Source organism: Embiotoca jacksoni, unplaced genomic scaffold, assembly GCF_022577435.1.
Source record: "Embiotoca jacksoni isolate LCO1_2020_lvr unplaced genomic scaffold, fEmbJac1.0.p SCAF_12, whole genome shotgun sequence".
NCBI lineage: Eukaryota > Metazoa > Chordata > Actinopteri > Embiotocidae > Embiotoca > Embiotoca jacksoni.
Genome location: NW_027185252.1, coordinates 130,001 through 152,446, shown reverse-complemented (window position 1 = coordinate 152,446; position 22,446 = coordinate 130,001). Strand labels below are relative to the sequence as shown.

Here is a 22,446-nt window from a genome sequence, read left to right as displayed (position 1 = left end):
AGGGCCAGTTCCCTTTAAAATAAGAAATACCAAAATACGTCAAACGGCACGCGGCGGAGACAAAGCAGTGTGACGTTGGTCTGCAGCAGCACGAGCTCTGTGTTTTCCTGAAGGCATTTCTACACATGAAGCAGATGGTCAAGACTCACAACGGGAAAAAAGAAAAGGAAGTAGCAACCAAAGGATTGAACTATTTTATTATCCTGCAGTCAGCAAAACCACTTTATTACCTTTTTTTTTTTTCCTTTTTTTTAATGGACTCAAATCCAGTTAGCTTTAGGGTTAGTAGTAATTTCACTCTGATTCAATGAAAATAGAAATGCATAAAGACATGTGTAGGTACAGTAAAGTCTTCTATAATCACGTCCATTTGTCCCAAAGGGACTTTTAAGCTTTCAATTCAATTCAATTTCATTTGTAGAGCACCAAATCACAACACAGGTCATTTCATGGCATTTAACACGTTAAAGGTCCTTACAACAGAACTTCACAGCCTTATACAGAGAAACCGAACAATTCAACAATTCCCATGTAAGCTGGGAGGAAAAAAGTCCCTTTTAACAGGAAGTAAGCTCCAACAGAAGGAAGGAAAAACTCTCTTTTAACAGGAAGTAAGCTCCAACAGAAAGAAGGAAAAACTCTCTTTTAACAGGAAGTAAAACCTCCAACAGAAAGAAGGAAAAACTCTCTTTTAACAGGAAGTAAGCTCCAACAGAGAGAAGAAAAAACTCTCTTTTAACAGGAAGTAAAACCTCCAACAGAAGGAAAAACTTGTTTAACATGGAGAAACCGCCAACACATGTTAGGAAGGACTGTTGGAGACGGTGGTCACCTGACTCCAGTTACCTTGACGACTCCTCCACCAACCAGGAAGCAGTGGCGCTGGAAGACATGAGCACACAGAGCATCAGAGGCCTCTGCAGCCGTCATAGATTGTAACAGCATGTTGCAGTAATCAACTGATGCTCTTTGAGTTTCCACCTGTTCTTTTCTTTGCTGTTACAGTTTTGTCACTTTTATTTCTTCATTTCATAAATAATTCACTCAGGAAATTATCCCCGCTTGTTTTCTCTTCAAAACAATCCAACGCTGCATATTTAGTTCTTTTCGAGGTTGAGTAAATACAGCAGTAATGTCCAAAATCCAATTTTTGAGTGACGCAGTCGATTGAAATAAAAAGTCGTTCTCGCACATCTCTCTCTCAGAAAGTTATGAGAAAAACGATAAGAAACGGGAAATGATCGCTCATAAAACTGCAGCAAACTGGTGATTTCGTTCTGGAACAATCGGTTCGGAGACAGCAAACCCATATTCACCCCCTCCTCCCCCCTCCTCCCCCCTCCTCCCCCTCACTATATCCATCGCAGCGAGGTCTGGTTGGTTTTTATTGCTCAAATAGTTATTATCCGTCTATCTCGCTATTCATCAGCAGCTGGAATCAGTGAAAGATCTGAACGCCCTGCAGTCTGTTCCAGATCAATTAGAGATCAGCGGAGGAGGAAAAATAATGAGCGAGGACGTCTTCCAATCGGATTTATTTCTACCTGAATTTTATTTGTATTTTTTAAATATTGGACTTCAGCTTTTCTGTCGGACGTTAACACGACTCAAAATGAGATGTAACGTTTTAAATTTAAAACAGAAATGAACACATGCTCACATACAGGCTTCCTGTCATCAGTCTGCAACATAATCCAGCATTTATTTCCTCTTTATGATGAAGAATTTCTTTTAAATATAATTATTATATTCAACATTGTAAGTAAACTCACTTTTAATGTTCTGATTCTCCTGCGAGAGATGAAATTTCAAAAGAAAACGAAACGACAAGACGACATCCCCAACGTGGGAGAAGGAGACGGTTCGGTCGGAGAGCCTCGATGGGTTCAACCGCACAACACGTCCTTAAATAATAGAGGAAGTCACGCGACCCAAATGACAGTCGGCAAAATTATCTCTCCTCAACCTCCATTTCTGTTTCTGGAGATTTCAGTGTGCCAGAAAAAGATTCAGTCTGCAGTATGTTCAAAAGCAGGATGCCAAAAAGTTTGTTCTACTACATCCTGGTTGTATTTGTACAGTCTGCAGGTCAGCACGCTACTTTGGCTGTTCTGACCCACAATCCTTTGCAGCGGTGAGATACGTCACATCGACGGCCGCAGAGACACTCGGTGGCGCTGAGGCTCCGCCCACAAAAGGAAAGAAAAAGAAGAGGGATTAAAACTTTTTCTTTTTACTTCAAATGTCACGCCATGGATGGCGACAGATACGACCAAGGGGGTCAAAGGTCAACGCACATTTTTATGATGAAGAAGTGCGTCCCGATTATATGCAACAGTACGGCCTTTCTAAGGGGAGCTGCAGTACGTACTGAAAGTAATAAGAAATAGTATGCGACTCAGCACTTTTTTTTGGCTCCGCCCACTTATTCTAGATAGGAAGCCAGACTCACCTGGATCACTCTTGAACAGAGGAACCTGACTCCTCCTTTAAAGTTTCAAATCTTTCCAAAAAAAACCTCTTATTGAAACAATGGACCTCATCTGAGTTGATTGGAGCCAGATTATCCTTAAAAAACAGTAAATATTTTATACATACAAGAGATTTCTACCTCTCTAGTTTAAGGTCGGGTTAAGTTCAGAAAAGTCCAACTCTTCAGAGAAGGTTAGAAAAAGATCCGGTCATGCTTCAAAAGACACCGACACTTCCTGTTTGTAGATCAAAGTGTCTGAGATAAACCGGCTGATTTAGAAAAAGATGACGTGATGAAAAAGATAAATGAAGCCCCTCGGTGGCCGGCGGCGTTCGGTCTGTTCAGCAAAAAGATCTGCTTCACACGTTCATCTCCAAAATATTCTACAGCCACTTTTCATACACGAGGCCATCGGAAATTCATTTCCAGACTCTTTTGTCGTTCACCATCACATCCAGGTCTCAGAATAACTCGAGACTTGATTCCTATTAAGATTCTATATTATCTGAGTACAGCAGGTATTCTGGCACTCGGCCATTTCTTGAGGGAAACAGCTGCTTTATTACAGCCTGGCTTTTTATTTGTTCCCCTTCTTCGACGCTCCTCCGGGGATCCGCCGCTCCGTATCTCCTGCTCTCCAACGGTGCACCTTGCTGACATACACTTTCTTTCTCCGCCCTAATTTTTCCACAGCTCTTTCGCCAGCAACGAGACCATCTGCCTTGCCTCTAAATTAGGGAGAGAATTTATCAAATGTCCTGTGATGAGAATACTGATCTGAGCTTTTTCTGCCTCTGCAAGTTGAGATAAATGACAAGGTCAAGGATACGGAGATACGCACCTCCTTCCATATCAATATTCATTACACTTTCTACAGTGGGGGAGGAGATATGAAGTAGAAAATGAAATGTTTGGTGTCACAAGTGTCTCTTGTCATCTTTTAACCACTTGTATTCATCCTCGGTTTGGTGTTTTTCTGACTGAATAAATCCACATAAAAGTTTTTCTTGAACATTTCCCCGTCTGAGAGGCCGAATAAACACGAGCTACCGCAGAGTCTCCAGCAAGCAGTGGCATTAAACTGTTCTCTTAGCCGGTGGGGAAATTGGTTTGGCTTGTTGTTATTCCTGCTGCTCCAGTTGAATCCTATTATAGATCTTACCCCCCCCCCCCCCCACCACCACCACCACCTCGCCTCCTTCCCCCCGAAGGGCCCCGAGTAAGAATATTGATCGGCTTTACACAAAGAAGCCGCCGAAGGAAAAATGGAAAAAAATGAAAAGAAAAAAACCAACAAACTAATATTGATTTTTGACAGTTTGTTTCTAATTAAATGGAGGAATAACTAACTGCACCGAGGGGACGTGGATGAATGAGGATGACGAGGACGAGGCAGGAGAGGCAAAAAGGGAGATCTTCTGGTTCTCTGCCCAGCATCCTTTTCTCTCCGTGGTAACGTCTTCCTCTGCCAGCTGTGTGCCGTTTAACGGAGCCAGATGTGCCGTAAAAAAACACGCAGCGTTAGAGTGCCATCACTGCCGTTTTACTGACATAAAAAAAAGAGGTGCTGAGGGGGAGCGGCTGGTGGGGAAGAGAGGACCGTTTATGGGGCCGGAGGAGAAGATTAGAAAAAGATTTGAACTGTTGGTTGATGTTTGGTGACCCCTGCTGTCCAACAGCTGCTAATGCAACTAAAACACGCTCATTCTAGAAAATAACAGTTTTAAATGGCAACCTGGTGTCATAGATTGAAAGAATAACTTGCAACTCTCAGTAATATGTATATATATTTTTAATTTCTAAAAAAGATCACGATGAATTATGAGTAAAGTAAATCTTCTCGCAGTTATCTGGAAACAATGAACCGTGTCGGAAACTTCCTCTCTGATTCATACGAAGCAAGTTTCTCCTTTCATTCCTGCAGCTCCTCAAAATGGAAAAATGTTCTTTTTCCCTGCAGCCGTGGGGATGTTACTGTCCTGGTGTGACCATGGTTACCGTTGTGATGACAACTACAGTAAGATCCCAGCCCATCCCCGCTGCCAAGCCATGTTCCTTTGATTTAGATGGAGAGGGGTGGGGTGGTCGGGGGGTGGGGGTGGGGGGTCCAGGGGATTTCCTCAGACTGTGATTGATTCCTTTCTGCAGACTCGTCGGCTTAATGAGAAACCAAGTTGGAGAAAGTGAAAGACAGAAAGATTTCCTTCCAATAATGTAGAATCACTTCTGTTATCTTATCTTCCGCTCACTTTTCTTTCTCTAAGTAGCCGATAAAAAACTTCAAAAGTAAAGCTTTTTATTCACTTTTTCTGCATTAAAAAGACCTAAATGTGCTTTGTACACCTATAAATTATAATTTAAACTTCCACCGAGTGTGCAATAGATGGTAGAAAATTTTAACCGGCATCAGCAACTTTTTTGGGGGGTGTTTTTTTCCGAGTTTAACTCATGGGAAACAATAAAAGCTCACTGTTGTCCTTTGTTTGTAGAGCTTCAACATGTTCTTTAAACTGGATGGATGGATGGATGGATGGATGGATGGATGGATGGATGGATGGATAGATAGATGGATAGATAGATAGATAGATAGATAGATAGATAGATAGATAGATAGATAGATAGATAGATAGATAGATAGATAGATAGATAGATAGATAGATAGATAGATAGATAGATAGATAGATAGATAGATAGATAGATAGATAGATAGATAGATAGATAGATAGATAGATAGATAGATAGATAGATAGATATTTAGATCTGTGTATTATTGCTGCAGTGAGACCAAACTTTATGACTTCTGCAGCTGCTGTTTTAAACCTGACGTTACGCACAGTCACCAGCAGAGGTCAGCAGTGTTCAAGGTTTCAGTGTGACTGGATGTGAGGCCGTCACATTCATCTCTGCAGCTCTTCAACATTTCCCTCATTTTATTTCATAAAGCTCCATTAAAACTGCCTTTACTCGGCTTTAAATTGTCTAAAATCTCTGATAGACTTCTTATTCGTAGGAAATTTTGGAGGCAGTTTTCAGATTTTCTCACACTTGAGCTGAAAATCCCTTTTGTGTGAAATGTGAATTGCTGTTCACCTTGAGCTCAGTCTGTCCAGGTACACCGTGTTCTGACGTCACATCACTCCCCTGAGTGACTGCAGTGACCCTTCAGCTCATATCGCTCCAAATAAAAACACCTAACCTCGCAGATAAATCTAATTTTGCCTGTAAAGAAACAGTTTCACGTGTGCAGCACCAACATCTGCGCACGAGAACGCAGAAAATCAAATTCCTCTCGTGTGTCACATGCTGCGTCTGCACACTTTACATTTAACCGGGGTAGGAATTCAAACACTGATATTACAGTTTGAATATTAACGTTTGGAGACGTATGACAGGATTTTTTCAAGAGGTGTGAGAGTCCCGGTAAACGTCTTCAGTTTATGCAACTTTAATATGTCATTCAGCTGAATTTGGTCCTCAATAGATCAATTTTAAACCTTGAGTGATGCTGATGCTCCTCAATTTCAAATTTCACCATCAAACTCACTATATTTGTATTCATGTGTTCATAATGTCACTGAAATTAAAGATTTTAAGCTGTTTTTTTTAAGGATATATTTTCTTCCACAGTGCTGCACACACAGCACCGATCATGAGGCCAGTTGGTAATATGGCTGGCAGTCATCTCTTTCAAATTCCACACATGCCTCACATATTCCCTGTGTCCACCCCCCCCCCCCCCCTTCATGTCCCATCTTTTATATGGACTTAGCACTCGGGCCTTTACTGAGTGGATGGATGTTCATATTTCATCACCTGGACTTATTACAGCCGAGGAGAGTGTGTGTGTGTGTGTGTGTGTGTGTGTGGGGGGGGGGGGGGGCATCTGGCTCACATCCACCTTCATTCATTCATCCATTTTTTTGTTTGTTTTATCTGCACACCTGTTTTCATGGTGAAATGCAGAGCTGCATCACTGTGCAACTCTGCATGGATGAGCGTCTTTTACAGCCTTGCTCAAGGGCACCTTTGGTGAAATATAAGGGTGCTTTTATTGCTCCACTTTCTCCCCTCACCCTCCACCACCCATCCTGCTCCTCCCTAGTCTCGGCTGCGTCGCAACCCCCCCCCCCAGTCTGTCACACCAGGCTCCAAGAAATCGGACGTGTTTTTCGCATTTCCTGCACCGCAGAGAGACGGAGGCAGTCAGAGGTATGTCCGCGGGAAGTTGAGCTCCACATACAGCCGCAGCAGCAGCAGCAGCAGCGGGGTGAAACCAGCCCGTGCACCCGGAGCAAAACAGCAGGAGCTCTCCAGCCTAACCCGCCCCTCCTCTCCTCCTCCTCTCCTCCTCCTCCTCCTCTCCCCCCCCCCCTTGCTGCGGTCGTTCCCAGCCACTGCTCGTCTGGTCGCGCGGCGGTCCGGGGCTCGAACATCACCCGCCCGATGCAGCCGCGGCATCTGGAGGCATCTGGAGGCATCTGGAGCCTCACCATCCTCCACACGGAGGCGATGCAACGCGGGCTTAGAGCTTCCAGGGAGCCCCGCCACAACCAGCGGACTGTTTTAACACCTCGGAGGTAAAACAACAACAACAACAACAAACAAACAAAACAACAAAACATGACACGCCGAGTCTCTTCTGAGGCCTCTCTCCGCCCCGCCTGCTGTTTTTTCCGGCTAACTCCCGGTTGTTTGTAGCTCTTCATGGTTCTTCCGTGCACTTGTGAAGGAGGCTTCCCGGGCTGACGGTCGCTCCGGTCCGCTGCTCTTCAGTTTTCTGGCTGAAAGATTTGGAGCATTTTCGAGAAGTGTTGACGTTTTCAAGAGACGACAGTTGGACCCGGGAAACACCCCGAGGAGGCTTCACAGGTGGTGCGTCTGACCGGGAGAGGAGCTGCACAGGAGCCCGGTGTCTGCGTGGAGGACCACCGGTTGAACACCGCCCCTCGTAGCGCGAGGAGTGCTCTTTATTTTGGGGGGGTGGGTGGGGCTGAGGTTGTCGTGGTTTCACTGGAGACAAGTTTTTACTGCGTGAAAGTGTCGGGACCGTCACGGCGCCGTCATGGTGGTCTTCAACGGGCAGCTGAAGATCAAGATCCGCGAGGCTCTGGACCTCAAACCGACGGCGTGGTCGCTGCGGCACGCCGTCGGCCCCAAGACCCAGACTTTCCTCCTGGACACGTACATCGCCCTGAACGTGGACGACTCGCGCGTGGGCCAGACCTCCACCAAGCAGAGGACCAACAGCCCCGCGTGGCACGACGAGTTCACCACGGAGGTGCACGACGGCCGCCGGATAGAGCTGTCCGTCTTCCACGACGCCCCCATCGGCTACGACGACTTCGTGGCCAACTGCATCATCCAGTTCGAGGACATCCTGCACAACGGCTGCAGGCACTACGAGGACTGGGTAAGACACGCGCTGGTGGGGGGGGGGGGGGGGGGGGGGGGTTGCTGGAGGTCAGGCATCTTAAGTACAGGTGCCACGATGGAAAAGTATTGGAGCTGCAACACTACAAACAGCCCCAAAAAACTCATAAATATTCATAAATGAAAGAAAATATAATAATTTACTTCTTTAAAGGTTCCATATGTTGTATTTCCATTTAATTTGTGAATATAAAGCAGGAGGTATAAATACTGTGAGAGTGTCAAAACACTCAGTCCAAAAAAAAGAAAACAGACATTCAACAACTGTGCTGTTTGGACATTGGTGAGTTTGTGATGTCACAAACTCTCAAACAAATCATATGTCTGCCCTCAGTCCGATATTCTGTCCAAACTTCAGCCAATCAGAGGAGAGGGTCGGTAATGTCAGGGCGCCTTAAAGATGTAGACAATAAAACATCCGGAAAGACACTTACGAGACGAGATGTTTTTTTGATCCTTTAAAAACTAAAAATATTTTCTGATGGAAACCAAAAGTGCAAATAAAACACAAGAGAAGGAACATATAAGACCTTTGAAGCAGCTTTGTGACCAGAACTTATTGAAATTGTTAAGGCGAGTGTTCGCTTCCAGCAGACGGAGCAACATAATCATTCATGTGAAGTCGGGTTGTTGTTTTTTTGTCCGAGACAGAAAAACCAAAACAGATTAAAAAACATTGACCTCGTTTGTCACAAAGTGCTTCACTATCAGATCGAACCGTCGTCAGCAGCTGGTCACGTTTGGATTATGACGACATCTCCAAACATAGTTAATTCTTGATCTGTCACTTCAGTCTGACGTACACGTAAATATTGATATTGGAATTATAAATATCACCAATTTGAGCTTTGAGATCTTTATCGTGCAAAAATATTCCACTTTTAACGGATTTTCCGTCACGCTGCTGTTCTACAATGTAGATGCACAACACACACACACACACACACACTCACACACACACACACACACTCACACACTCACACACACACACACACACACTCACACACACCACACACACTCACACACACCACACACACACACACGCACACACACCACACACACACACACGCACACACACACACGCACACACACACACACTCACACACACACACACACTCACACACACCACACACACACACTCACACACACACACACACACACACACACTCACACACACACACACACACACTCACACACACCACACACACTCACACACACCACACACACACACACGCACACACACACACGCACACACACACACACACCACACACACCACACACACACACACACACACACACTCACACACACACCACACACACACACACACACACACACACACACACACACACACACACACACACACCACACACACTCACACACACCACACACACACACACGCACACACACACACCACACACACACACTCACACACACACACACACACACACACACACACACACACACACACTCACACACACCACACACACACACACACACTCACACACACACCACACACACACACACACACACACACTCACACACACCACACACACACACACACACACACACACACACACACACACACACACACACACACACACACTCACACACACCACACACACTCACACACACCACACACACACACACGCACACACACACACACACACACACACACACACACTCACACACACCACACACACACACACACTCACACACACACCACATACACACACACCACACACACTCACACACACTCACACACACACACACTCACACACACACACACACACACACACACTCACACACACCACACACACACACACACTCACACACACACCACATACACACACACCACACACACTCACACACACTCACACACACACACACTCACACACACACACACTCACACACACACACACACACACACACACACACACACACTCACACACACCACACACACACACACACACACACACACACTCACACACACCACACACACACACGCACACACACACACACACACACACACACACACACTCACACACACCACACACACACACACACACACACACACACTCACACACACCACACACACACACACACTCACACACACACACACACACACACACACAGTGTGGCGTAGCTCCTGTTACCTTTTGTGTTGCTCCTGCCCGACGGACCAGTGACCCACAGCAGAGCTCCAGAAGAGGTGGAGGTGAGCGGTTGTGGTGGAGAAGCCGTTCATTGTTGTCTGAGGCCGCCGAAGCAGACGGATGTTTGATTGTATTATTGATGAGGGCACATCAGGTCCATTAGAGATGGTCGGTGTAATCCCGGCAGAAGGCATTAAGGGTTTTTGTTCTCGGAAAACCTTCCCGAGTTTGTCATTTTTATAAATACATATGAGTTTTGAGGGTTTTTATTGATGCCGATAGAGAGACGTCGAGCTTTAAGTGCAGAAGTTAACTGTCGTTTTTAAAAACGGCTTTAATTAAAACCCAAATACCGTCGAAACTGGCGTTAGTTTCTAATCCGGTTTCATCCACTTTAAATGAAAGGAACTTTTGATCCGAGCGTCGCACCTCGTAGGTTTCGAGGCGCTCCCATAAACTCTCCGGGGGAACGTGTCTCAACTTAACAGCACAGAGTATTACGTCATCTTGAGACAGAAGAAAAACGAGACATCACCTTGCGGTAACTGAACGGCCTGTGTCATTTCCTTACTGAGTGATGTTACCGTGAGCTGCAGAGAGAAGTGGAGTTCGTTTTCACCCTCTTACAGTTCACCTCTTTTAGTTGTCTCAGACTCATCTCATCAAGCGCTGCTTTCAGGAGCTTCAGTGGATTTATTATTATTTTTTTGGCACCAACACGGTTGATGGAGGGAAATATCAAAACATGATTTACTTCAACAGAGAAGAGTCCAGATGAAAACACTTCGTCTGATTTAAGAGTTAGATTTGGGCTGCAGATTCGTGTTTGGTATTTTTTTTTTTTTTATCGTACCACATGTTTAAGTTTAAGAGAATGATAACAGACCACAGATCTAAATGTGCAGTGACAGCAAAACACGTCTTCCAGTAACAGAGACTGAGGAAGGGGTTACTGTTAGTCAGCAGCACGTCATTTTTCTTAAATAACATCTTAAGTTCTCTGTCAATCCGTCACACGATGCAAAATGTGTGATTTGGCATCAGCATGGAAACAAGTTGTAGATGAGCAAAAGGCTGCAGATTCAAGGTTAGAAGCATTGATTGTATACAGAAGTAGACGTAGCTTCAGGTCTGTAAAATGGTTCTGATCCAGAAGTGTCTTCAGCTGCAATACCAGCGAGTGCCACTAGAGGTCGGCTCCAAAAAGCCTCCGGCTCCATAGACTCCCATTCAACTTCTCTCATCAAATCCAAAGTGAATAAAATGTGTCCATCAGTTATCTCGGTGTTGTTAGCTAAAGTCACTCCTTCTTATTAGTTTTCTGGAGGTCCATCTGAAAATAATCCCTCATTCATTAGAAAAGAAGATTCAAGAAGACCTGTTTTTGGGGGCGTGTCTGTTTGATTGACAGGCCTGTGGTGCAGTCAGGTTACAGCTATCGGTGGGCGGGACGTAGTATCTTCAGGTTTCTAATCAGATTGGTCAGATCCACTGCTGGCTCCTCCCCCAGCTCGTCCAAATATGGTCACTTCCTGCTCCGAACGAGCAAAGATGGTGACGGACAGAATCTGAACTGGAGGATTCATAACGTTCACAAACCAACGATGACATCACTGATGGTTGATGACATCACTGCTGGTTGATGATTGGTTAGAAGACGCGTTTCATTTTGTGCATGGATGAAATAAACACAAAGTAAATGTCTTGTTTACTGGTCTGACCCTCTTAAAGAAAGCTGAAGCTTTTCCTTTGCGACACCTCGATCGGTTCTTCGATTATTTGATGAAAACAAAAATCAGTGCAGAAGCTAAAAGTTGCTCCTGTCCTCATTTCATACTTCTAACGTCGTTAATTTTGAGCATCGGACTGAAGAAAAAAAAATTCTAAACAGGGAAGCGCAAACGTCCTACAGCACACGAACGCTCCGCCGGCTCCCCGGTTTCATCTTCTGTTTTGTGTTTCGCACTCTTTCTGTCGTTGCCTTTTATCTGATAACGGCCTCCTCTCTCCTTTAATCTTCTCCTAATGTTTCGTTTGTTACTCGCGTCTTCAAACGGTACTCTTATTTACTGCGTTAAAGCAGAATTTAGATTTTCTTTTTGACCCGTTTGATGCTTCGCCAAAAACTTCTCATCCCGTGATGGAAAAGCAGTCCTTCAGACGAAGTGTCTGTTCTTTGTCCGCCCACCAGCTTGGAAATAGAAACATCAGTTGGCACTTTTTTCTTTCTTTTTTTTTTAAATAAATAAACTCTCAGCTGCAGATATTTGAGTCAGCAAGAAGCTTGTGAACTGAAACCTTTAAAACCATGTCAGGACAAGTAAAAAAAAATATATCAACAACCCCAAATGTCACTGTTCTGCTGCAAGCCTGTGCAAAGTCTGTCAGCAATCACCTTCAGCTGAACATGAAAGCGACCAAGCAGGTCAAATAACACACACACACACACACACACACACACACACACACACACACACACACTGTCATAACAGTGAATCCACATCCCAGAAAGCTGAGCTCATTATTCGAGCATGCATGAAGGCTGATGTGTAACGATATGAAAATTGTTGTGTAATGGATTGTACAAAGTGCTCCGGAGGCTCGGAGCTGAAAATGTGTTTCGGCTCCGAGCGTTTCAAACCTGCGGATATTAAACTGCGACGCGCCGGGAGGAGTTTCAGCTGTGACCGCGTACTTTTATTCTCCTAATTAACGGGAGAATCGGACCGATCGCTGACGATTCAATTCAATTTTATTTATAACGTGCCGAATCACAACGCAGGTTGTTTCATGGCACTTTAACACATCAAAGTCCTTTCAAAAGAACAATAGGAGGGGAAAAACTCCCTTTTAACAGGAAGAAAAATCAGACATGAATTGTAGGTGAAGCAGTCGTTTTAAATGTTTTTTGTTTGTAAAATCATACAAATTTATGATTCTGTTTTTCCACCATTTTCTGCGTTGGCATTTTCAAATATCAAAAATGTCACCGATGCCGATCGAGGCGAGTTTCTTCTAAATATTTGCAAAAAAAAACATTTACTTTGGACTCGATTGGGAATTACTTGGTCAAAGGTTGCCGTGACCTCACAAAACATCACATTTGTGGCCACGAAACTTCACAAAGCTGTTTTGATGGGATTCAAATAGGGAAGTTAAAAGGGAGCTTCATGTCCAAGAGGTCAAAGGTCAACGTCGCAGCGGCATTGTAAATGTTATGGGGGGGGGGGAACAAAAAAAAACAACTGCTGATTTGAAGCATCGTCTGCTGTCATGGCAACGAATTTGTGTCATATCAGAATCAGAATTATTAAGTATTCACGACTTCTGAGAATCTGGACAGACGAGGCGGTAAATTCTGGTTTCAAGTGTGGTGTGAAAACGGCGAGTCGGCATTTTGTTTGTCTGAGATTTTTTTTTTTTACATCGCAGATTTTGTTGCGTGATTTAAAAAAAATAAATAAATAAATTCTATCCAGCCAATGTGCCAAATAGATTCAGTCAGCAGCTGCTATAACTATTCGTCTGTTCACATGTCCTATTAAAAGTTTCTATCCTTCATGTGCCGTCACCTCTTTCTTCTATTCGGCTCCAGACTTCGACGCTGACGCTGTCGGCGTGCTGCTGCGACTGTTGACAGACGTCTGTCTGTTTGTCTGCGGCTCAAAGCGTCGCCCGTTTGTGGTTTTCGGCTGCTGAAGACGCAGATTCAGCTCCGAGTGCGACACACACACACACACACACACACACACACACACACACACACCCATACCCATACACACACACACACACACACACACACACACACACACACCATACACACACACACACACACACACACACACACACACACACACCCATACCCATACACACACACACACACACACACACACACACACACCACACACACACACACACACACACACACACACAAACACACACACCCATACCCATACACACACACACTCTCAGTCTGATGTTAATCAGGTTTCCAGCCTGCGAGTGTGAGTGTGAGTGTGTGTGTGTGTGTGTGTGTGTGTGTGTGTGTGTGTGTGTGTGTGTATGGGTATGGGTGTGTGTGTGTGTGTGTGTGTGTGTGTGTGTGTGTGTGTGTATGGTGTGTGTGTGTGTGTGTGTGTGTGTGTGTGTGTGTGTGTATGGGTATGGGTGTGTGTGTGTGTGTGTGTGTGTGTGTGTGTGTGTGTGTGTGTGTGTGTGTGTGTGTGTGTGTGTGTGTGTGTGTGTGTGTGTGTGTGTATGGGTGTGTGTGTGTGTGTGTGTGTGTGTGTGTGTGTGTGTGTGTAAACGGCAGCGTACAGTACGTCCAGTCATGTGAGGAATGTGGAGCTGCTCCGCTGCCTTGCCGATGATTGTATTTAAAGCTTTTGTTCTTGTGCAAAGACATTAATTCACCAGAAAGGTCAAAAGCACAAGAGCAGCTTTTTTTCCCTTTTTTTTTTTTGCACCATGTTGTGGCGCTTTAACAGAAAAGTTATTCTGCTGAATTACATGATATTAATTCCTGAAATGTCAACCGAGAGGCTGGAAAGTTTCTTAGTTTCGAGGGTTTGGCAGATTATTGTCCAGAAAAGCTGCGAATGTTTGGACGACTGAGAAGCTTAAAACCAGCAAACGTTTGACAGTGAAGAACTTTGATTTGATTTACGAGAAGACGACAAGAGTTGTGGACATTTTTAAGAATTAGGGTATTTGCAATAAATATAACATCACTTTTAAATGTCATGATTAAGGTGTATTTAAAATGTATGACTAATGTCAAATAATGCATGTTGTTTTGGTTTATTTGGGCCGAGCACCGAGCATTGTTTTTCGTAAAGATGTTCTTCTTCTTTTTCTTCTTGGTCGTTCTTCTTCTTACGTAAAGTGATTTTCCTTTTTGGCAAAACTCATGAAAGTGGAAACACGTATGTCTCCCGGCGAAGGATTTCACGGCTCGAGAGCGCCCCCTACAGAGATGCCCCGGCGGCCACATTTACCTAAATTCACCAAATCCGGTGGACACGTGTATCACACCTCGACGCACAAAAAAGTTACATCGCACCGTTACGTCAACTCGACAGGAAGTCCACCATTTTGAATTTAGTCGCCATTTTGGGCGATTCTGACATGTTGTACTTTGTGAGACGAAACATCTGTTTTGCGAGTGGGCGTGGCCAAACAGCTCGCTCGCCGTGACACAGGAAGTTGATGTTTAAGGTCAAAAGATGCTTGAAACCTCACGAAACGTGTCACATACGTCCGGCGTGGTGAGACGATACATCTGATATGTGTTTTGCAAGTGGGCGTGGCCAAACGGCTCGCCAGCGCCCCCTGCTGGAGACAGGAAATGAGACAAAAATAGAAACTTTAAGCGGGTATACGCGGTCCCTCGCGCGCTGCACGTCGGGGAGACGGCTTCGAGGAGACGGCTTCGAGGAGACGGCGTGCAGGAGTGCGAGGGCCCGTTATCACTGCTTGCAGTTTTAACTATAAAATAAAATAAAATTAACTGCCATGAATTAAACCAGCCACAAGATAACACTAAAATATCCCTTTACATGTTAATTTGAGTCATAATTCAAACAGTAATACAATATACAGGATACGTGCAGGTCGATTTACTGAAGTATTATTTTACAAAGCAGGATGTTTCGTATTTGTCTTTTGAAATAGAGTATTTCTTTCTTTGCTCTGACTCTGGACCTGCTCGTCTCTTCTCGTGGTGTTTTGCTCGAAGGCACTTCGGCCCGTTTGTTTCCTGCTCTGTAAAAAAAAATATAGAAAAAAAGAAATAACCGTGACAGAGTCAGAGTGGAAGGGGAAGTCGGCCCTGCTCTCCTCTTGACCCGGCTGCCTCCCGGCGGGCTGCAGGGGGGGGGGGGGGGGCTGGCTGGCTGGCTCTGTAAGGACCGGAGGAAATGGGGGGGGGGGGGGGGGGGGGAGTGAGTTTAAAAATAGAGTGTTTGAGTCACACGGTGGGTCCTACTTCCTGTTTTCACTGTCCCTAGTTTACTTCCCAGAGAAGGAAGGGAAGAGGAAGAGGAGGATGGCTCTCCACCCCCCCCCCCCCATATCCACCCCCTCCCTTTCAGTCAGTCACGTGGCATTAATTTATTAACTTTGATCACTCACTCGGTGACAGTTGTGTTTATGGGCTCGGTCCAAAAACAACGTTAGAAAATTAAAAAAACAGGCCGAAAATTTAATTAAATTTTGATAAATAATTATTTGTCTGAACAGGAAGTCACTGACTTTTTGTGTATTGCACCTTAGTGGGTTTTTTTTAATAAAAAATTGGAAAAAGTCAGGTTCAAAGTTTTCCCCTTTTTGGGAACTGAGAAACTTTGACCAAAAACAGGAAGTATACAGAACCGTCGCCATGGATACAGTGAGTTAGACATGAGCCCCGTTATTTACAGTATTTGTTTACATTTTGTTCAATGAAATTTGCCGAATTAGATATTAACATTTTATTTTTAGCTGTGTACCGTTAGATTGACTGACAGCTGTCGTTTAAATACTTTAATAATGAAGAAATCTTAAAAACTGCAGGATTGTCAAGGAGGTTTGGAGGAGTTTGTTTTCGCCAGTTTAAGACAATGAAGTCAGCCACTAAGCCTCAGAAACTTAAACATTCAGGCTCAAGAAAGGATAAAATCATCTTTGAGACACTGCAGAGTTTATGTAACGAGCCTGATGATGACGTCGATGAATCAGACTTGGAGGCGTAGAGGTCGAGCATGTGAGGAATGTCAGAAACGTAAATCAGCGACGAGCTCCGCACAACAGAATCCAACTCAGTCAGGAGCCGCGTTGGTTTCCTCACAAACAGGATGAGAGAGGAGAAAACACCCTGTTGTTCTGCACACGCTCACAAACCTGCACACGCATGATGGTCTGTCTGATTCTGCTTTAATATTTACAATATATATATATATATATATATATATATATCATTTGATCTGGACTGGGTGAAATTCAAAGCCTCAAGCAGTCATCTCATCTACTATATTAAACAAATACGTAAACATTTGGTATATTTCTTCTCATGTTGGGGACTCAACTCTTTGACATTGTTTTATGTTATTTATGTTTTTCACGTGAAAAGATTGTTTTGTTTTTTTGAAGTGGGCGGAGCTTCTCAATGCACCAATTTAACATTAAATTTCAATCAGAATATTAAATGTTTATCCTTCGTATTGGCGGACCCCAAATTCAGTTTGTGTATTAATAGTTCTGTTCACGCTCTATTGACGATGGTTTCCGGTTGCTGCGCGCTAATGGGCTAACGGCACTGGTCGCCGATTGGTCCGCCCTTCAGAGTGGGTGGAGCCAAGCTATCAAATACGGAGCTGAACTCGTCTGCTTCTAAAATGAAGGGCAAGTTGATTTCTTCACGGCACGGATATTTAAGCTATTTAAAGGATGCTGATTGTAAATACGATACACGGTAATTGGCAGATTTTGAGGCCTTTGATTTCACAAAGGAAACCAAACAAAAAGAAGAACCTGCTTTTAAATACAACACGATATAAAACCGGAGAACTTCAGTCTGGAAATGTGGAACTACTCGTACGGGCAGATTTGTTTATTTCTTTTACGCTGCCTCGACGTTTGCGTCGGTGTTTATCTGCAGCGCTCAGAGGAAGCCTCTGTGGCTGCGGGTCTCTGAGGGATGCGTGCAGCCACATGACTCCGGCTTGACTGAAGCTCGTGATACTATAAAAGCGTCGGGTCGGCTCGGAGGAATGTTTAGTTCAAATGGAGCTCGTTAAGCGCTTCGCTTCACAACATGTGACATTAATGACTGAATCTTTCTTTTAAAAAAACAAACAAAAAAAACAACAACCTCAGTCACAGATGTTTAGAAGAGTGCAAATAAATCCTTGAAGGTGTCCGGCCGTGTTGCTATGGATACCGCATCCAAACGGCAAAATAAACAACAACGCAAACAAACACGACGTTGACTTCAGGCAGGTCTCTCTTTCCCAGGCTGAATGTTCGCGGCCGCTAAGATAGCGACGTCGCCAACCTTCGTAAACTGAGCGTGTCGTCGACGTCAACGCGGACACTGAGCGTTTCCATTAGTGGGAAGGTCAAAGGTCAAGCCTATACTTTCTTTTTGTCTGTGACCGTCTGTGAATTTCAACCTTTCAACCGATTAACATTCCAGGAACTGAGAGTTTAGTTTATCTGTTCAAGAACTGACGGATGTTCCTGCAAAGTTTCCGTTTACATTTTTAAAAGTCCTCATAAATTGCCTTCAGGTTATTTAGTTTTTTTTTTTCAGGCCGGATTAACCAATGAAGTGACCCGCGGATCAACAATCTACGGCTACCTTCGTCAAGTTTGATGTTGTACGTACGAAAATAAAAAAAAATAGCAGCGCCTCATTTTAAAGATGAAGCTAAAAGTGTTTCATTAAAAACTCTAATTATTCAAATAATAATAATAATAAGACAAATTACGATGTGATTGAGGAGCGTTGGTCCGGTTGGAAATCAAGAAAAAAGAAGAAGAAGAAGAAGAAGAGACCGTGTTGGTTGATTGGTGTTTTTTCAGATATTGGTGGAGATCTTTATTGTGATTCAGACAACCAGGTTTTGATCCCTTCAGAACCACAATAACAGGGGAATTAAAGTGTTTTTCTCTGTGTTGATGAGCTCATTGACGTTAATGCCTCGCTTGCACACATTGGAAGTTTCTCCTTCTTTATTCGCTGTGAAACGTCCGAGCTGCTTTTAAACAGCTGATTCACAGATGAAACTCAGCTCGTGTTTCTGGAGGTGTTTTTCCAGCAGCTGTTAGTTCTTCCAGACAACAGGCGTAGACACCTTGAGTAATTCCACTTTGTTTTTTTTGTCAACTTGTAAATCCACCAGTGAAGATGTGTTTGCCGTGTGGTGCGTTCAGGGGTCGTCGGTGCTCTGCAGCGCTCTTGTTTATAAAGACATAAATCTCTGAGAGGAGCTAATGGCCGACTAATGCTGCAGGTATGTTTTGAGTTAGTGCTGGGGAAGGGGAATAGGGGGGGGGGCAGTATGATGTACTGTGTGTGTGTGTGTGTGTGTGTGTGTGTGTGTGTGTGTGTGTGTGTGTGTGTAAAATAAACCAGAGACAATTTGTATTTTTCAAGTGACAGCAACAAGTTGAAGCAGATCATCGAGAACTGGAAAAACACCAAGACTATAAATTTGTGTGTGTGTGTGTGTGTGTGTGTGTGTGTGTGTGTGTGTGTGTGTGTGTGTGTGTGTGTGTGCACTTGTGTATATGTATGTGTGAGACAACCTGTCTATGATGTGTCTTAATAGGAGCAAAGTAAAGTCAAGTTAAGTTAAAACATTAACACTTCTTCATTGTGTGTGAATATGTGTGTGTGTGTGTGTGTGTGTGTGTGTGTGTGTGTGTGTGTGTGTGTGTGTGTGTGTGGGCTGCACGTAGCAGCAGCAGCAGATGGGTGTGTGTGGGCGGTGTCCTCCACTCACACTGAGAGCGATAGAGGTGAGTGTGATCTTTAAAAGTTTGCCATGATGATGCTCACAAGAAGAAAAAACGACGACTACGACTTTTCGTGTAGATAATCGAGTATTTATCGGCACAGAAGATGAACTAACGTTCATTTCTGAGTGATACGGTTCCTGAAAATGAATAAGAATGAAAAAACATTTCTCCTCCTTTATCTCTCTGTGATTTCTATCTCCATCTGGGTGAAACCACAACTGCCGCTTTTTGCACAGATGCTGACTCAAACAAGCAAAACATCCAAATATTATTATCGGTAACGGCCCTAAATAATCTACATTTACACAACGAATTAAAAAGTTAAATTCACGGTTTGATGCTTCAGTTTCACCTTTTCTGTAACTTCATGCTGTGAAGACAGAGAATGTCAAAATGCTTGTATTAATTGACATACAAAAAAATGTAAGTGTTTTTCTGTTCATTTTGTAGACTCCATTAAAGCCTAATTGTAGATTAATAATACACAGTGTGAAAAGAGAAGAGACATTTATTAAGTAGCATTGAGTATTGAAACATAAAGAAAAGAACAATAACGCCTGTTGCAAGAATAAAAAAATAAAAAATACAGATAAATTTATTCCAATTTATTGTGTTGAACTCCTTCAAAAAAATGATAAATATTGTGTTTCTGTTGGTTTAAAACCAGAATGTTTCCTGCTGTTTGGTTTTCCAACTAAATCCACAATCTTAACATTAACAGAATTAGCCTGCTTTACTAATTAGAAATTAAGTGCCTCAAGATAAAAAAATTAAAAAAAAAAGTTATTGCTTCTAAATTCTCCTCTTATAAATCAGAAGAAGCAGCAACAACACGACGTCATTAAAAGATCAGAAAACAACGTGGAAATTAGAAAATGGGACATTTCTGGGTTCGTTTTTTACACACATGAAGATTTTAACGATCATTTAATAGAATCAGGCGATGATGCAATAACGGAGATGGGCCTACATCCCGGCTCTTTTTTTTTTTTTCTTTCTGACCTACTTCGGTTTCCAAATTGCGTGTCGTCGTGTTTTTCTGCCTCGTCAGCGAATCATTCGGTGCTCCGTCACCAGTCGGGACGGTGTTTGAACGTCACCACTCGACTCTGTCTGATTTCTTATCTGCAGTCGTCCATCATGCCCCCCTTCCCCCCCTCCACCACCACCACCACCACCACCACCCTCCCACTGAAAACACTGACACACTGTGTATGAAACCTGTAATGTAGGTCACCGTTCAACGAGCAGCTTTAACTCTGACTTTCCTTCTGCAGACATCGTGTGGTTTTATGTTCTAGTTCATCCTAATAAAACCGTCCATCGAGCATGTCGAAGTTTTTTCTTTATATTTGTGCTTGTTGGGATCAAAAATGTTTTAATTTTGAGGTGGATTTTCTCCAAAAATTTGCAGTTTTAAGTGAGTTTTAAATATGTTGAACTAATTTGTTGAATTTGGAGCTAAAAGTTCCTGAAAGCTCCTAAAAGCTCCTAAAAGGCCCTAAAAGGTCCTAAAAGCTGCGTATGTTTCCAGAACAGACCGTCTGTGACTGGAATATAGAAACAAGGACTACATCAGCCTTTCAAAATAAGAGCTTTAGATGCTGTTTAATTCATGTTCATTCAACACCTGCTGGATGAAACAAACAAAGAGACGTCTCTGACAACTGGACGTGTGGAGAAAACTCATTTAACATCCAGTAATATGGAATCACTTCCTCTGGTCACAAACATTTAATCATCATTTTAATTTCCTTTTTGCTGAAAAATTGCAAGCTCCTGCAAATATTGCAGAGAATTGCTTGAATTTGCGTTAAATTATTAGGATTGCGAGAATTTGATTTCCTGCAGGGACTTTATCTGAAAGTTGATGATTAGTTTTATCATCATTTAATCCTCCTAATGTTATAAAATGTACGAAATAGGAACCTAAATAAAACAGTGTTGGGTTGCTGCTGATGGATTCGTGCTCCTCCTCTGACTCTCTCTGTTCAGCCATCATGCGGACGGATCGACTAATTGGCAGCCCGAGAGAAAAACATCCACAAACATCGATCGGACGAATTAACCCAGATAATTGTGACTTTTCCGTCTTTGATTGTTCAGGTCCGGTGTGACGGTCTCGGTTCACAGATGTTACCTGGTTTCAGACCTCGAGGCCGACACAGCCTGTGTGTGTGTGTGTGTGTGTGTGTGTGTGTGTGTGTGTGTGTGTGTGTGTGTGTGTGTGTGTGTGTGACTGGCGTGTTCACAATGCTGCAGCATCATTTATTCAACAGGGACAAATTAGGCAGAGACAGACGCGGATAAAGAGGACAGACGTGTGCGTGTGTGTGTGTGTGTGTGTGTGTGTGTGTGTGTGTGTGTGTGCGCGCTCTAATGCGTCCATTTGTTGACTGTAAAAGGTATTAATTTGATTGCTTCCACCGTGGCGTGTTTCATGTAACACTCTGTTCAGACTCTCTATTCTTCTGAGGACCGATCAGACTTTCAGTCTTTTTTTTTTTTTCTGACCTCACGTCTTCCAAAGGGCTCAACACTCGCTTTTATATCTCAGGTTACAATCAGGTTCAAGTTAAAAGGACATTTTACTGATTTGAAGCATCATTCATTGTCGGTTTTATCCGTCCGGTGTTAATCCTCCAACGTCGTTGAAGTACCTGAAAGAAGTGTGTCAGAAAAAAAAAGAAGTCAGAACTTGTATTTTCCTGATGGATTCACTTTTATATCGATCGTATTAGAACTTATAAATTATTTCCAGGGCCCTTACAAGTATAGTAGTGTGTGTGTGTGTGTGTGTGTGTGTGTGTGTGGCAGGTGTGGACAGGAGTCCTTTCTTGCTGAAGGATCTCTATTTTTGAGCCAGACTGAGTCACATGGAGCTGTCA

At 43.5% G+C, this 22,446-nt stretch overlaps 1 protein-coding gene across 1 annotated transcript in view; it reads left to right on the top strand.

Moving 5' to 3' along the window:
- Window positions 1-7,467: 7,467 nt before the first annotated feature.
- The window catches only part of LOC138195081 (protein kinase C epsilon type-like), a 47,033-nt gene continuing 32,054 nt past the window's right edge, over window positions 7,468-22,446 (top strand). The window contains exon 1 of the mRNA XM_069144144.1: window positions 7,468-7,883. Within this exon, the coding sequence (XP_069000245.1) occupies window positions 7,536-7,883 (348 nt within the window). The 5' untranslated portion in view covers window positions 7,468-7,535. The remainder of the gene's footprint in view (window positions 7,884-22,446) is intronic.